This window comes from Bombus pyrosoma, linkage group LG11 (assembly GCF_014825855.1).
Source record: "Bombus pyrosoma isolate SC7728 linkage group LG11, ASM1482585v1, whole genome shotgun sequence".
In the NCBI taxonomy this organism is placed as follows: Eukaryota; Metazoa; Arthropoda; class Insecta; order Hymenoptera; family Apidae; genus Bombus; species Bombus pyrosoma.
This window is the reverse complement of record NC_057780.1, coordinates 6687399-6705463: the sequence shown is the minus strand read 5'-3', so window position 1 is coordinate 6705463 and position 18065 is coordinate 6687399. Positions and strand designations below refer to the sequence as shown.

The following is an 18065-nucleotide window of genomic DNA, read 5'->3' as shown; positions in this document are numbered from 1 at the left end:
TTACAATACAACACACACAGTATATATATATATATATTTTTTCAAAATTGGTCTCGATCAAGATTCGTGTCACGTTACAGCTGATGAAATTTTAAAATGCTTTCTACGATACGTACAACGTTACACAACGTGTAACACAATTTAATCACATAATTCAAAAAATCGAAAAATCTGGTGTACCTGTTATTTGCTTCTAAAACGAAAGAAACATTGGAGACGAGCTAATATTACATTTGCAGACTCGAAGGGACGAGATAATCGCCACGGTGTCAGTTACAGTCAACGAAATTTCAAATTGTTTCGAACAACACAGCCAAGCCATCGATCAAAAGTTGTCCACGGTAAATTCAAGGACAGCGAGACACCGCAACACGGGCGAAATGTGTTTACAAAAGTCGTATTATCGTAACATGAGACACGTCTATACACGCTTGAATAGGTTCGCGAGGCGAAAGATTTCGGGCCGAAACGAAACTTAACCCGAAAAAGAGTGAACGTGGTTTGAGACCTACCAGTGTAGCGTTTTGAGGATTCTCATGGCGTGGCTTCTCAACAATTCGTCCTTCGCTCAAACCTCATGGACGGACTCTCTCTCTCGAACGATTGAACTAAGAATCTCAATGATTCGCTATATGTGCAGACCTTCCATCTTCCTCCTTTCCTCTCCCTATACTCGTCTTCGCTCATTCGCGCACTCTCATATCTCTTCTTCCGATGAGAATTCCTCCTCTTCTTTCCTTTTATCCTCTTCGTCGTGCTCTTCGTCCCGTTCGCAAGATCGTCGTATTAAACGATGGAAAACAACTTCCAGGATGAGATTCCTCTCCTACGCTGTTCCTCCTGTATCACCTCGCTGTTCCCGCCCTTTCCAACATTCCCGCCGCCCTCCAGTCGCACCACACGCACAGGTATTCCACCTCGAAGATCAGCTTGCCTCCTCCCCTCCACATCGACCCGCACTCTCGCTCCGATTACGCACTGCCAGCGAAACACCGATGGATAATCAGAGAACACTCGATCGTTTGTTGGCGTATCGATCACGTTCCTTCGTTTACCACTTTTGCGATCCCTTTCCCGAAAATCAGTTTCCCAAAAATTCTCACTCGTCGGAGAAAAGACACGTCGCAAAGAATCTCGATGCTGTCCGATGGAGACGTTCGCGTTTCCCAAATATTGTCACTCATCGGAGAAAAGATACGTCGCTAAGAATCTCGATGCTGTCCGACGGAGACGTTCTTGCTCGGTCGCTATCACCTTTTTGATTGATAATTCTGTGGAAGATCGGCGCTGATTGGATCCTCGAAGAACGAGTGGATGTATAGTGATGACACTCGGATCGCTAGAGAAAGGATACGTCGCTGGACGACGTGGAAGAATCTCGATGGCCGTTCCTCGCCAGGTTGCTACCTGGCTTTTCTAACGCAATGATTGTTACGCAGACTGAAATTATTCCAGAGAGGATATATCGTTCGGTAGACGCTGCGAGACGTCCATGTTCCTTGGTCGTAAGCCGAGAGACAGAGAGAGAGGCAGCGAGAGAGTCGGTTAAGAAAGAAACGAAAGAGACGCGGAACGAAGAACGGGGCGAAGAAGGAAAGAAAGAAAGGAGGGACACGAAGAAGCGCAGACTCGGCGTGCTGGCGAAGGTGTATGCACCTTTTGAAGGCTGCATGCAGCGGCCACGAGGAAAGAGGAGAAGGAGGAGGAGGAGGAGGAGGAGGAAGAGGAGGCGGCCGGAGACCGCGCTATATCGTATGGAGAACGCTCGTACCGGTTTTGGCCCGCCGACGGACAGGTATTCCCGACTCCGTTAACCGCCTTAATTGCGCCCGGCTCATATCACCCGAGGGGGAAAACTCAAGCTTTTCGTTACCCTCTCTCCTATATTCTCGCGCGCCGCCCTTCTTCCCTTCGAGCAACGATTAAGGTTCTCGCGATGATGGTACGCGGCCGCGAATTCGCATTCGTCAGTCGCGTTCCCGATCCTCCACTTTCTCCGTGCGCTTCTCTTTGACCGCAGGTCTTCCACCGTTTTTCCTTCCAACTACGAGACTCCTTCCCTCCGACTATATATCAAATTTCATCCACTGCGTGTATCAAAGTCCCGGAGTTTTCTTCCAGAATCCGTTCGCCGACTTTCCACTTGCGACGAATCTGCAAACTTTTTTACCGAAAACTTGGTGCGCGTGTATGCATGTACGCGTGCATGTATATACGTATATGTATGTAGGCGCGTGTATTCAACACCAACTATATCGTCCACTCGTTTTCTTCCGAAGAACTTTCGACTGGAAGCGCGCTCAACAGCGACGATATGAAATTTCGCGAAGGGACTCGTGGACGTTGACGCTGTCGGAGTTGGCGGAAGAACCGGAATCGATGGTTTTTCGATGGAAGACGGTGCCAGGAGCCGAGCACTCCTCTTCTTCTTCTTCTTCTTCCTCCTCTTCTTGTCCGTGGAATCCGGCGAGTGGCACTCTGTGGTTGTTGGACGCGCACGATTCTCCTACCACTCGACGATCCAGCACCCAAGTATCTCGGTGTTAGCGTGGATCAGCGCGGAAAACGATAGTTTTCACTTTCAAGGCCGACGTTTCCTTCTCGATGTTTCAAATGTGTCGGCCGATGGTCGAAAGGGCCGCTAAGTATCGGCGTGTACGACGCGATACGATCGTGAAACGCACGAGGAACGCTGGCATCCCTCCAGCTTCGAACTGACGTGAGTTTGTTGGCTTCGCTTTACTCCGACCGAGGCAAGCCGGTGTCCCCTTCTCTCTTTCTCTCTCCCCCTCTCGTTCTTGTCTCTCTTCCTCGTTCTCTCTCCGCGTGTTTCTCTTCGTCTTTCCTTCCCCGCCTCCCCCAACCTCTTTACCTTTCCCACAACGTCAACCTCTCTCTCTCTCTCTCTTTCTCTTCGTCCGGTCGCCACCACTTTTCAGCTGCGCGTTCCTACCTTACCTCCCTCCAATCGTGCCCCTCCAACGGTCTCCACGCATCGTCAGGTTTCCTCTCTTTTTCTATCGTACTCGTGTTGTAGGTATTCGTCCTCTCTTTTCTTCTTTCTGCAGCGTAGTCTCTTCTTCATACCATATTACTATACTCTTTCTCTCCTCTTTCTTCCTTATCCGTTTCTTCTTCGTTCTATTCGTGAGTCGATGCCGAGTTTTCTTCTTCTTCTTCTTCGTCTTCTTCTTCTCTTTCTACCCTTTGCTTGCCGCAAAGGAGCTGGCTTTGTTCGAACCACGAAATTCCGGCTCGCCTTTTGTTTTTCCCGATGTGCTTTCGCTCTTTTCGGAGTTTCGATCGCGCGCAGTTCTTCGGGCCGAGAAAAGTGACAGATTTCGTGTCTCAACGGTGGCTCATCTGCTGCGATCTTCGGTCAGTGTTCCGTATAAGATGGTTCGTACTCCTGGCTTTTATCTTCTTTTTTTTCTAATTTACTTGTAATTTAATTGTAAAATTCTTCCAAATAAAAAAAATCTTTTTTTAATCTTCAGTGGCGATTTCTTCCTCGTCGACACTCGTCTTCGTCGAGCTCTCCACGTTTGAATCGCTAGTCGCCCACGTTTGAATTGCGTTAGAATCGCGTCTCGAGTCTGCCTCTTTCAACGTTTCCATCTCCTGTCACGCGAACGAAAAATACGAGGTAGCGTGGACAATTGGCGAATCATCGTACGAACTGCGATTACGCGAGCTGTTGAGATTTCCAACCGAATTCCTACGTCGGAACAAACAAATCATCGTCGATCGTCGTTCCAACGCGCTGTTCACGGATCTTCGAATTTGCCCGCCTTTCGTTCCAATTTCTTCCTTGCGAACGTCCTTCCCAACGTCCGATCGTAAATTTTATTTATCCGAGTCTCGTTCGTTACAGCGAAATTTTAGTTTCTTCGGGCTGAATTAATCGACCTTCCGACTCGATCCGATCTGAGCGTCAATTGCGCGAACATGAGACTTCTATTGTGTAAACGAAGGACAATGTAACCGAGAAAAATCGACGAATCCTTTGTTTCTCCAACACGTCGGACGAATTCTTTTGCTTCTTTTCTCTTCTTTCCTCGTTCCTAACCTATTTCGCTCTTCTCCCTCGTCAGAAGATAAAATCGAAAGACACGAAAATCCTTTTCTTCCTTCGGCCGAGTGAACTGAACGCGTATCGACTTTCCAAAAATGTCACATCCTTTGCATCTGTTTGCCGCGGACTTTCCCCTGTAAATTTTGTTTTTCTCCAAGAATTCTCCGCTGTTTCCATTCGTCTGATTTCCCATTTACCGCGTTATCAGCGAGCGCGCGTTTCTCGAGCACCGTTCGAAACTCGCGGACCTCTCTTTTCTCTTCTTCTCGTCGCCGATGGCCTTTTCCCCTCTTTCTCTCTTTCTCTCTCGCTCTCTCAGCCAGCTATCTCGCACTCGGTCCTCCCTCTCGCTCGGTGTCGTCGCTCCTGCGTTCCGAAGATCACGTAGCCTAGCGTTGAAGTCTCTCGGTCCTCGCGTACGTACACTGGATATCGCGAAAGTATTCCAACACTTGTAGAATCTTTCTACGTGTACACTTTACGCAAAACATTGCGCAATTTCATCGACGGAGCGACGAGACACACCTCGTCGTGTTTACATTGAGAAAATTTGAACGGAAAGTTGGAAATTTATGTAGAAGGTATGCGGCGTGTTTAGTGGAAATACGCGTGTACGCGTTGGTGAAGATTATCGAAATGTTCGAACAATTATTCGCTGTATCGATAAGTTACGGTACTCGGAGAGACTATCTTTGGCATTGGCAGCAGCCGTTCACGCGGTGTATCAATTTTTCGCCGAGTGTATATTGTCTCGTACCTTGCGTGTACGTTTTTGGATCGTTTTCAACTTTTGCTATTTCAATCGCGATAGTCGTGTCACGTTAGAACGTTCACAACATTTTCTAGAGTATAATATGTACGTAACATGTTCATGAAATGCTTCGTGGCAAGTGTTTGAATATTTCTCCCAGTCACTGTGTTTTCGTATTATACGAAACGTTATGGAATCCGACTAGCACTGTAACGAGACACGGCTAATACATTAGGATATTTTAAAAGAATCTTTCGTTTTGTAAGGAAATTACAGATGCACATTTTTCGTTTCGTATTATTTCATTGAATTACGCGTCATCCATTTGGTTCCAATAGAACGTAAAATAATATCAAACGAAAAACTTCTTTTTTTTATTGTTATTTAATTTGTACTTTACAATTTGTCCAGCTGGACATTCGATACATTTTTCTAGCTAAATCAAAAACGTGCGTCTATTGAGTTGGCAACTAAGTGACTGCGGATTTTGTCATTAGGTGGTATTGAAAAATCCGCAGTCACTTAGTTGCCAACCCAATACTATTTCCTTAGAAGACGGAAGAAACTTTTGGCCAACCTAATACGCGTTGGTAAAATTTGAAACGGCTCTGAAAATGTGTACAGAAGATACGCCAGATATTTAGCGGAAGCGTATAGTTGGCAAAGATCGTCAAAATGTTTGAACAATTATTCACTGTATTAACAGGTCACGATATTTACTATGCGTTTTCTATCGCGTTATATATTGTAACTGTACGTTATATTGAGATATGTGTAATTTTGTGTGCTCATACCAACGGTCAAAGAGGAAATCGGCAGGTACGCAGAAAAATACAAGAAAAGAAAGGCAACACATCCAAACTAGCTGGCTGCTGAAGCGAGCAAAGCTCACGTAGAAAGAAGAAAACAAAAAACACTCTAAAAACGATTAATTATTATAATTAAATAATAATAATAAAAAGAAAACACCCCACTAACCTCACTAAAGAAATAAGATAGCCAAACTGGAAGATGGTATCCCGCTGGGAGTAGCTATCCTCATGTTATTTAGCAATTAAGTTAGACAAATTTACCAAATGTCCAACTGGACAAATTGCAAAGTACAAATTAAATAATAAAAAAGAAAAGAAAAATTTTGCGACTACACTAGATTAGCCGTGTAGTAGTGACATACATATATGAGTATGAGTGTGTGGGAGTATGTGGGTGCACAGCGTCTCGTAAAACAGATGAATGCAACTGTTCCGTTGGTAATGTGGTACAGGAGATGGTGAGACAAAGAGAGCGCTGAGACGCGTGCAAATTTATATCGACGAATATCTTTACATCGCATATTAAATAAATCTGAATCTATTTTCATATCAATCCTAAGTGTAATCTAAGTGTAATCTAAAGCATATAATGGCAAAATAATAATAAATTGGTGATGTGAGACAATATTCTTCCCCAATGGACTGTTTATATTATTGGTAGTCACTGGTGGCCACCGTGGCGCCTTTGTAACCGTTGATAGCCACGTATTATAACAAGGCTTCGTTTATTTCAACAAACCATTCGCATTTGTTATATCATCGTAAGCAAAACGTGCGGAATATATTGTTGAGACGTGTACAAGATATTAGTAAACGGTATTTGCACATTCTATATATAATAGTAAGGTATGTGCACATTTCTAACCTCAATTATATGCATGATTATAAAGTAGCATTTACGATTATTTTTTAAGCTGGGTTTATAATAATATTCGTAAATTACCTCACAAAAATATGGATGCTGACACAGTGCACCGTTAGATGCAAGGTTTCTTTTCATTTCTTTTTATCGATGTTCTAATAAAAATGTTTAATCGCTCAGTGGGGCACTTTCTCTTTCAAAGTATCTTCTGTTTATCGGTTATATTCAAAATGCCCTAACTGTCAAGTTTCATTTAATTTTTATAATTGTAAAAAGCTCAAGTGCTCCGGTCACCAATGAGCGTTGATAAAAATTCATAGAGTTCCGTATAAACAAAATATATTCGTAAAAAAAAAAATAACATGTTGTACGTTGTTTCGCGAAAAATGATCCAGGTTGGCTGCGAAGCTGAAATCCGTTCGGAAAATTTCTTCCTCCGCTGCCCCAATTTTCCACGCTGATTTCGCGATTCTCTTACTATTGCTCGTGTTATTTACTGGAAAATGTTCGCCCGGTGCAACGTCGAGGATTGGGAAAATTCTGAGACTCGATGGCGCTCGAGTGGGTATTCAGAGCGAAAACAGAAAGTGATTCTGTTGCTTCTTATCCACTAGGGATATCGACTGTCAGACACGGTTTTCAGAACTTTTATCAGACATTCTAAGGGCAAAAATTCGTTCGAACGATGGACGATGAAGGATCCAGTGAATTTGTATTTAAATATCGACAGGCAATTAAACAAAGAATTAATTATTGAAATATATCTGTTCAAGTACTAGTCGGAGAAAGCACGTGGATACATAGCAACGCGTAGTTTGGTTGCACGTGACGACCCTTCCGGAGAAGATTGGATTTTTCGAGGGAAATTGAAGTTTTACGATCATAGTTCGCGTACGACTTTGGATTCGAAGAAAATCCAAGTTTCGCTTGATAAGCCAAGTTTTCTCCGTACGCATCGATAAATAACACATCTGTAACTTAAATAGACTTTTTTTTATTATTATTTAATTTGTGCTTCACAATTTGTCCAGCTGGACATTCGGTAAATTTTCCTAGTTTAATTATTAAATAACATGTGGATGGCTACCTCCAGTGGGATACCATCTTCGTGTAACTTAAATATACTTGTCATAAATCTTTATTTTTATCATTATCCTAAATAATATCCTAATAATAATATCCTAAATAATAAACGCAAATCAAGACGAACGCAGGTTGCAATTCTATAATATAACTAATTGCAGATGTATCTGCTATAGATCGATAGAACTCGCTGATAAGTATAGTTTCCTCAATGGAGAAATCGTGTACGCGATGTTCAAGCCAATACGAGACTACGAGTTGAAACTTGGCAATACAGCAAACGCGACAAGACGCGAAGAAGCACGCGTATGCTGTTAGCGAAAGGACAGCAGAAAAATGATTGAAACGACGAAAGAAACGAAACGAATGATCTATCTGTCGTCGAAAAGTGAGAAATTGGAAGAGAAATATATGCGTAAAATCCGGCGAAAAATACGTCCAGTCGTGAAATTAAATGGTAATTGCTTCTTAGAATAAAATCACCTTTTAGAAAAGACACCGCTTTCTTAAATAGAACGGATATTGGAATTTTGTTCTAAAAACGTGCGCACGATATTTTTCCCATACCTGATACCTGTTGTTCTTTTTTATTCCTTTAATTTCCCATAGTCCGATATCGTCTTCTTTCTTTAACGTTCGTCGCACCCTTCTATAACGTTGGTAATTTTCATCTCTATCTTATCGACGAAACCTACAAGATTCATTTTTATCTCGTAGAATAAAGAAAAGTAGGAATCGCGATCGGCGGTCGATCTGGTGCAGAAAGGTGGCAATTTAGCAGGCCGTCCCTGTTGTCAAAGTGCAACATCGGTAAAACGAAAACAGCGGACCACTGCAGCCTGTCCATTCATCGAGCGTCATTTGCGGTAACAAAGGCGATAGAGAATAGGATCGGGACAACCGGATCGTAGCGCTCGACTCTTTGGTCTTCGTCTCCTTTGCTTTTTTCTACGTTGCCGGGTTACAGCGCCGGAAGGAGTCTCTTGTTTTCGATTTTCACAGGAAACCGACAACGAGCATATCGATTAGGCGAGAACGCCAATAACCAGCTCACAATAGAAACTACCAGGATAGAACGTTGTAACGTCGTTGAAATTCATACACGATCCTAACTTCCAATAGAATTTCACCGACAATAAGGGAATATCGACCTCGCCAACAAACGTACGATCTGTTGCGCTATGGAATTATTGGATTGGCAACTAAGTGATTGCGGTTTTTGTCAATACTACCTAATGCCAACATTCGTTGCCAACCTAATATAATAATATTCCGGTAACGTTCAGTTTCTCTAAAAAGATTTTTCTTCTCCACGCATGCGCTCACGCTTACTTCATACTTTATCATCTATTTTACGCTAATTTGCCAAATGTCCAGCTGGATAAATTGTAAAGTACAAATTAAATAAATAAAAGAAACATTTTACGCTATTTTTGCGAGCGATAGTAATACCGAGAAATACCATAAAAAAGATAAAAAGAAAGAAGATGACAATGGTACAGAAAATTGTTAAAAATTGCCAGAGAACGGAGAAATAAACGACAAGAGTTTATCGGAAGTTTGCAGGTGATGGAAATTTGCAGTTCGTCCAAGTTTAGGGCATTGGAGACGCATGGAGGGCGGACAGGAATTTCGCGTTAATTTCGCAAATAATTACGCGCGGCTGTGTATCGCTCATCCCGATTAGAGCCTCGTAACTGCGTTTTTTCTCCGCTGTTGGTTACGTAATCGTTTCGTAATGATGCGGTCGAGTTAATTCGCGCGCACGCTCACCTGCAAACCCATCGATCGTACGAAACAGCTGGAATACGTTCGTTCGGAATTCACGTAACAATAGAGAAGCGACGCGGAACGGGATGAGAAGTGGCTGGTTTGTCAAATAACGTGGCGATTGCATAAAGGTCCCTATAAACGTTGAATCTCGTCGCGACGCATCGACACCTATACGTTTCATCTCGAATCTGTCTCGGTTTACCTTCGCGTTGCCGATTCTTCTCAGTTTGCCGCACGTCTTTCAAAATATCTGATTATTTTTTAATTTCCCGTATTTATTCTCTGGTGTGTTGATTATAAAAAATGAAAAATCAAGCAGCAAATATAATGGGTTGGCAACTAAGTGATTGCGGATATTGTCAGTGCCACCTAATGACAAAATTCGCAATCACATAGTTGCCAACCCAATAAAAGGAGGAGAAGAAGGATGAAAAGTTTGAGAGATAAGATGTGGTCAAATCGAGGCAGATTTTCTAATTCCACGATTTATCAAAGAGAATACGAAGTACGGACAAAGTCAGTGATCGTAGAAAATATTTCTCTAGAGATTCTGCTTTTTAACACATTGTCGACCGCTCACGAGTTAACACTTTGACTTCCATGCCGAAATCACATGTTTCGCTCAGGACTCCATGGGAGTATTTTTATTATTCAAAGCATATAATGGCAAAATGATGATAAATTGATGATGTAAGACAACAGTCTTCCCCAATGGACCGTTTATCTTATTGGTGGTCACGGGTGACCACACTCGAAGATGGTAAACCGCTGGGAGTAGCCATCCTCATGTTATTTACCAATTGAGTTAGAAAAATTTACTAAATGTCCTGCTGGACAAATTGTAAAGTACAAATTAAATAATAAAACAAAAAATTTGTGTGCTACACTAGATTAGCCGTGTAGCAGTGACACATATATATGAGTACCAGTATGTGGGAGTATGTGGGTGCACAACGTCTCGTAAAACAGATAAATGCAACTATTCCGTTGGTAATGTGGTACAGAAGATGGTGAGACAAAGAGAGCGCTGAGACGCGTGCAAATTTATATCGACGAATATCTTGTACATCGCATATTAAATAAATCTGAAACTATTTTCATATCAATTCTAAATGTAATCTAAGTGTCCCTATACATTTATTTCGGCGATTAAAACACTTTGACTGCCACGCCGAAATTACATGTTTCGCCCAGAACTCCACGGGAGTATTTTTATTATTCAAAGCATATAATGGTAAAATAATAATAAATTGATGATGTAAGACAACATCCTTCCCCAATGGGCCGTTTATCTTGTTGGTGGTCACGGGTGACCACACTCAAAGATGGTATCTCGCTAGAGGTAGCCATTCACATGTCATTTAGCAATTGAGTTAGAAAAATTTACCGAATGTCCAGCTGAACAAAATTGTAAAGTACAAATTAAATAATTGAAACAATAGAAACCTTCCTAGTGATTGTCGGTAATAGTATTGAAATCCCCATGCTATAGTAATAAACAAATAAAATAATACAAAAAAGTAAATAGTAATAAAAATAGAAACAAATAGGAGCGTTTAATAAAGAAAAATTATTAAAAATAAAAAAAGAATTTCTTTCGAAGGAAGCAAATTATTTATTTCCTGCAAAATTCCTGTATCGATACAAGTCGCTTTTCGATGCCGACTCACCGATACAGATTTACGTACATCGTAACGCGTATCGTGAAAACTACCTGTCGATGCATACGTCGCAACGTGTCTCGGGTTTCAGGATACACGTTACAATGCATCGTGTTCATCGCGATCAAAAGCAACTTGTATCGACGCGGGAATCAGAATTGCGTCTTGGTCGGTGAACAAGGTCCGATCGGACGCAGCTTTCGACATATCGCGGAGAGTGGCAACGATACCGAACGTAATTTACGGTAGACTCTGATCGTTGTATTTTGTTTCTCGATGCTTGACCGAACTTTATCCGACAGACGTTGAAAAGCAGAATCACGTAGACGCGAATAATTTCTACGATCGTTCGGTTCGTTCGTTGCTAGTTGCTTCGATAACGGGGAATTAGAAAATCCGTCGCTCTCGATTAACCGTGTTTCTGGCCATTTCTTTTTAGTCTTCGATTTTGTATTCTTCGCGATCAACCTCCTAGTACCGACAACGACACTGGAATCGCGAAATGCTGGGACATTTTGAAATACGCGTTTCAAGTTCGGTATCGCGCCACGAACTGCAAGGAATCGATAACGCGGAGGCAAACCGAAGCAGATTACATGAAACTTAGGTGTCGATGCGTCGCAACGTGTTTCAACGCGCATAGGAGCCTTTACAACTTTTATATTCTTCCCGGTTTTTCTTCGTTTTCTTATTTGTTTGCTTCCCACCGTCTGTTGGATCGGAAAAGCGTTTCTTCAATGTACTTTTGTGCAGATAATCTATACAGCAGAGGTTCGTTCGTTCGAACTCGTCTCCATACTTATTTCGAATTATTGAAAGTTATTCGGAAAATGTTGGAATCGGCGAAGCTTTCGCTGTTCTCGAAACGAGACAGAAATAAAACGCTCGAATTAAACGGCAGCGGATCGTGAAAAGAACGTCTGTCTATAATTCGAACAAACTATGGACGTTGATGCGTTTGTAGAAAGTTGAAAAATGGAAGAACGCACGTACGTTAAACGATTTATCATAGACAGACTTGTCGAGTGCACGTTGTATGTATAAATATAAAAAAATATTCAAAATATAGTACTCGTTGGTAACATAAAATTTCTATTCCTCTGCTTGCGTTGACGAAGATGTAAATTTCGTATGGAACGATCGGTCAACGTATCAATACGTATCGATCGATGCATGCGTCGCGACACGTTTCAGCCGAAGCTTCAACGACGCACACGAGCTTCGAAGATCGCTGACGGGATAAACGCGAGAAAAATCGCACAGTCACATGGCCTCGCTGTTGTATAATCGAGCTACGCGATTAAAATGGTCCGCGTATGCGCGCGGGAAAACCTCCGCTGGATAATTGTACGAATTGGCCGGATGCTCGGTGAAGATGGCAGATGTTTGAAACGGTTGGACGAAGTGGCACAGTCTGCGAACAACAATGCCTGTAATTTTCTACCGCCAAGACTGAGATTTTTGTAGAGTACTGGCGGTTAAAAGGACGAAGAGATTGCCCGCGAAATTGGTACGGCAAGTGAAACGTCGAACCAGAGCGTACGATAGTCGACGAGCAGGACAATAGGTCGTGACATTAAATTCTTAGAAAGCAAAGTTAGGTGGAAAGCGTCGTTAGAACGGTCTAAGCAAATTTTCGGCTGTCATCGTGTCTAGTAATTGGGTAACTAGTGGGTTTTGGGTAATGTGGAATGACGTGGATTTGGGTGAACTGGCGTCGTCGAGAAAGAGTTGGATCCGTGGTGACGAGAGTTGCAAATTAATTATCCAGTTGTCTTAATTATGACACGTTATTGTAATTAGTTCACGTTAAACAACCACCGTTTTCTGTTTAATCGACATCTGTTTAATCCATTTATTGTAAATAAATTAATTGTGGTAAAGGCTTTTTTTTTTATTTAGAAGAATTTTACAATCAGTTCTCATTGAGAATTATAAGCAAATTATTCTGACGTGGTACTATAACGTGCATCGTATGTTTGATTCTAGCTGAATCTAATGATTGTAGTAAAGATCCTTCAGTATTGGTATTAATATAATTATTAATTGAATCCACCCGTCGTTTCTTCTCAATTTCAATTTTTTTTCTTATTCCACGGCAAATATCATCGGATCCGTTGACAAGCGAACATTCTTCTTTTGATCGTGCTATTAAATGGCTGGTAATTTTGGCTCGATCCATCGCCATATCGACGTTGATTCAATAGCATTCAGTCGTGCTACCGTTAAACGTCCAGCTCAAAGCTCGTGTCTCGCTCTGAATTCGTCTGAAATTCGACCCCGTTCTATTCATTGCCATAGGAAACCTAGCGTCTATGGCGCCACGATTCCCAAGTCTACAGGTTCTCGATATCCCGCAAGCAGAACCACCGACGCGACGTTCAACCGACAGAGCATCCTCCAGACGCCGAAACTAACACGAAAACACTTGCTCCTCTTAGAAATTTGTCTCACAAGTGGTTTCCAAAAGCCGACTCTGTCACACGAATGTCTGATTGCCTTTGGCGACGGTTGTCGAAAACGATAGGAAACAGAGAGCGAGGTGGCCGCGGCTGCACAATGGACCAAACGTTACGAACGACGTGCACGTTGCTGCACACATTGCGAGCCTCCGATGAAGAGAAACACGCACAGTCGCGGACAATCGGAGAATTTCCAGCGACCATCGATTGTAACACGTGTACTCGAGCACCGAGATTTCGGCTGTCGAGTATTTTATGGAGAAGCAACAGCGAGAACAATGCCTGGCCAACGAATGTCCCGCGGGGAGGTTTCCAGCAAAACCAGATTCGAGTCGCGGAAATTGCCAGCCAAAAGTCTTTCGAGGCCACCGACTCTCTTCTTCTTTATTCTCGTGGCCGAGAACAGCCACAGAACAGAGTTCTGCTAGTCGCGTTACTTCGTCTTCTTCGTTGTATTGGGCAACTTTTTTTTTTATTTGAAAGAATTTTACAATCAATTCTCATTGAGAATTGTAAGTAAATTATTCTGGTAGTATAACGTGAGTAATAAGTGATTATCGTATGTTTGATTCTAGCTGAATCTAATGTGTATTAGGCAACTAAGGTGGTTAGGTTAGGTTGGTAAGTTGAGGTTAGGTAAGCAACTAAGTGTTTGCGGATTTTGCCATTAGGTGGTATCGACAAACTCCGCAACCATTTAGTTGCCAAGCCAATATTACACATACGTGGCGTATTCAACGATTCTTACGGAACAACGAGAGCGGAGAAGAAGAAGAATTAAAAGAATCTTTTAATTGCAGCTGCTCGACGAGTTATTTCGGATGCTGTGGATCTGAGAGGCGGGTGATCGCCAGGCTCGTCGGAGCTGTCGTTTCTTTCTTTCAATAGCGAATTTTTTTTTATTATTTAATTTGTATTTTACAATTTGTCCAGCTGGACATTCGGTAAATTTTTCTAGCTTTATTGCTAATTAACGCGATTTCTCTTTAGCCTTGAAAATAGCGAATTTGGAGGAGGAAAAGAAGCAGAGTGAAACGAATGGCAGGATACAGCGGACATATTGAAAATATGGTGTTTTGTGATATTTAGTATAAGAAATCTGTCGTTCAGACTTCGTTTCGTTTTCCTTGTATTCATAAGAATATGAATTTTCTAATTTTCTTCTGACGATCGATCGTCGTGTTCGTAACAAGCACGGGACAGCAATGTTCGTGGACTGTAGATTTTTCGAACGTGTTACACGCGACGACTATTTAGTCACAGGGGCACTGACCTCTTTTCCCTTAAGACTGGTTCGGACAGGGCCACTAGTTTAGTCGAGCAACGAGTAAAGCCGAATTTACACCGTTGATTCGTCGAAAAACGTCGCTTTCATCCTCGTTTCATCCGCACCGGACCTCCGTAGCAAACTCGTTTAGCAAATTCGTTTTACTCGACTAAATTACTCGTCGTGTCCGAACCAACTTCTACGGCTTGTAGCCGTTTAATCGGCACGCGTGCTAATTCGAAAGATGTAATTTTCTTATTCCACTGGAAAATCTAGCGAAATCTCCTTCGCTAAATCGTTCTACCAAATTACTCGGCGAAAATTTTGTCACCTGTCCACACACGACAAGCTGCTAAATTACTCGCTGTCTGACTAAATTACTGCACGTGTCCCAGCGAATTGTCTGTAAATTGTTAAGTAAGAAAATGAATAAAACGCGTTAATTAATAAATTGTTAGATGGAAGAGTATCCGGTGAGAGTGGGGAAACGTAATATCGCAAAATATACAATTGCACGAAGTACATTTTAACAATTATCTTTATTAAGATATCTATTAATCTTTAACCAGCCTGGTATGGAAGAAAGTGCCGAGACGCGTGCAAGTGTGTATCGATGAATATCTTTGAAATCCTTTATCAAATAAATATATAACTATTCTAATATAAATTCTAAATGTAGATTTAGTATTCCTATACCAATATTTCGGCTATTAAGATCCAAAATTCTCAACAATCGTATATGTGCCATTGGATGAGAAGAAGCGAAAATCGCTGATGTAGACACTCACTGGCGTTGGACACTTACAGAGAAACTGGCGTTAAGAGTACTTTGGTCTTTCAAAAGTCTAATAGAATTGTTCGTGTCGCCGTCGTCAACTAATAACATCGAGAACGTTACGAGCCTTTATTAAACCGATCCACCCTTTGACGTTGCCTAGCGTAACACGCGGTGCAATAACGCGGTCGTTTGAGACAGATTACACCCGAGCGTTCTGGTTTCATATCCGCGAGTTGCAGCGCAGAGGGTGAGCCACCTAAAAGGGAACGTCTATTTCTGGTGCTGCTGCTAATAACGTAAATCGTGTCAAGGGCAAAGCCGCATCATCTCGGGTCATTTCAATTTTCTCTTTTGCCTGTGTTCATCTGCTATCGTCGCGAGTTTGATGACCACGATAAGGACAGATTTAAGTATGTATGGGCTCGTTTCCACGTAATCAACATCGAGTAACTTTTCCTTGATGTTGCTGTTTTCCTTGAGAAAGTCACAGCTCGACATGGAATGTTGCCTCAGTGTGCACATAAAAATGTTTCCTTAAATTTTTACGAGTTTCCATCAATCTTTATACGTTGCTGTTTGTTAAGTTTCTTTTAAGTTTCTATGTGTTTCTATAAGTTTGTATATGTTGCTGTTTGTTGCTCGTTAAGTTTCTGCAAGTTTTATAAGGTTCTATCAATCTTTATACGTCGCTGTTTGTTAAGTTTCTTGTAAGTTTCTATAAGTTTTTATAAGCTTCTATAAATCTTCATACTTCGCTGTTTGTTAAGTTTCTTTTAAGTTTCTACATGTTTCTATAAGTTTGTATATGTTGCTATTTGTTACTCGTTAAGTTTCTGTAAGTTTTATAAGTTTCTATAAATCTTTATACGTTGTTGCTTGCTAAGTTTCTCGTAAGATTCTATAGATTTATATAAGTTTATATGTGTTGCTACTTGTTGCTCGTTAAGTTTCTCTAAATTTTTACAAGTTTCTACATAAAGCTGCTGTTGGTTGGAAATGTTTTTTGGAACATGCAGCGAGAAAAGGCGACAAGAAGTTGTTTCACTCTGCTCCAGTGGAGCCTTAACGTTAAGCTGCATCCTCGCTGAAGCAACAACGAGAAACATTTCACAACGGAAACAAACGTCTGTTTGAAAGCGAAACAAAATCCAAACGTTCCTCCGACTATGTCGTTTCAGTGCAAATAAAATGTTTCTACAAGTTGATGCTCGTTGGATACTGTTTGAAACATGCGACAACTGAAACATTCTACTCATTCGCTTCGGTGAGAACGTAGCTTTAAACCGTGGGTTTCGATGCGACGATCGAAAGCACGTTAGAATCACGGAAGCTTCGACTAGAAGTCTTTAAGATTGCGTCAGTTGGCGAGCGATCTCGATTCTCCAGTGAAGCGACTGCAATTCACCTGTGAACGAAGAGCGGTGGTTATCTATGATCGATGAAGCGTGCTTTGCTCTTTCCCAAGGAGATAGCCTCGATACGAAGAAAACGAGGAAGTCGCGTCCCGAAAACTTCGTTTCTTCTTCTTTTCCAGTTTTTGCCTCGAACGATGTTTCCGCGAGGAAATTCGATCAACCGACTATTTTCCCTCGCTTTATGCCACCGATGTTCGTATATTTCGGGTTAAGCGAAGGAAAATGTGCCTCCCTGATTTCATTAAATATCTTTCCCCTCCACGCAACGTGTAACGTTATATACGAGTAGATATTTTTCTTGTCTTCGGAAGAAAAACAGTTCTATTCTATTATCGTATTTCGAGATCTAATTTCGGGTAACATATATATATATATATTATTATCCGAATTATTATCTTTTAAGCTCCTATAAGTTTGTATGTGTTGCTGTCTGTAGCTAGTTAAGTTTCTATAAGTTTTTATAAGTTTCTATAAATCTTTACACATTGCTATTTGTTAAGTTTCTTTTAAGTTTCTATAGGTTTCTATAAGTTTGCATATGTTGCTGTTTGTTACTCGTTAGATTCTCATAAGTTTTTATAAGTTTCTATCAATTTTTATACGTTGTTGTTTGTTAAGTTTCTTTTAAGTTTCTATAAGTTTGTATACGTTGCTATTTGTTACTCGTTAAGTTTCTGCAAGTTTTTATAAGTTTCTATAAATCTTTATACGTTGCTGTTTGTTAAGTTTCTTCTAAGTTTCTATAAGTTTGTATATGTTGCTATTTGTTACTCGTTAAGTTTCCGTAAGTTTTTATATGTTTCTATAAGTCTGTAAACATCGCTCTTTATTAAGTCTCTCGTAAGTTTCTATAGGTTTCTATGAGTTTGTATGTGTTGTTATTTGTTGCTCGTTACGTTTCTATAAGTTTTTATACGTTGCTGTTTGTTAAGTTTCTCGTACTAGACATAAACAATTGTTACGTATTATTTCACGTATTATCTAAAACATTTTACGATCGTCACGATCATGTTGGCCGAATTGAACACCAATTTTCCAAACGTATAATATTGTATGTATTATATATATTAAACGTAATATACAGGGTGTGGCGGAATAACGTGTACAAGCGGCTACGAGGTGATTC

The 18065-nt window shown here is 41.2% G+C and overlaps 1 protein-coding gene across 15 annotated transcripts in view; it reads right to left on the bottom strand.

Moving 5' to 3' along the window:
* Positions 1–18065, bottom strand: part of LOC122572509 — a 125920-nt gene that overhangs the window by 37638 nt on the left and 70217 nt on the right. For 2 of the 15 annotated variants that reach the window (XM_043737525.1, XM_043737527.1), the window contains exon 1: positions 513–2694. The exons of the other annotated variants lie outside the window; for them this stretch is intronic. Coding sequence is in view for 1 of the 2 variants with exons in the window: in XM_043737527.1 (XP_043593462.1) it covers positions 513–538 (26 nt within the window). In the remaining variant the exon portion in view is untranslated. Of the gene's footprint in view, positions 1–512; positions 2695–18065 lie in introns of those variants that run through there. 15 annotated transcript variants of the gene reach the window in all.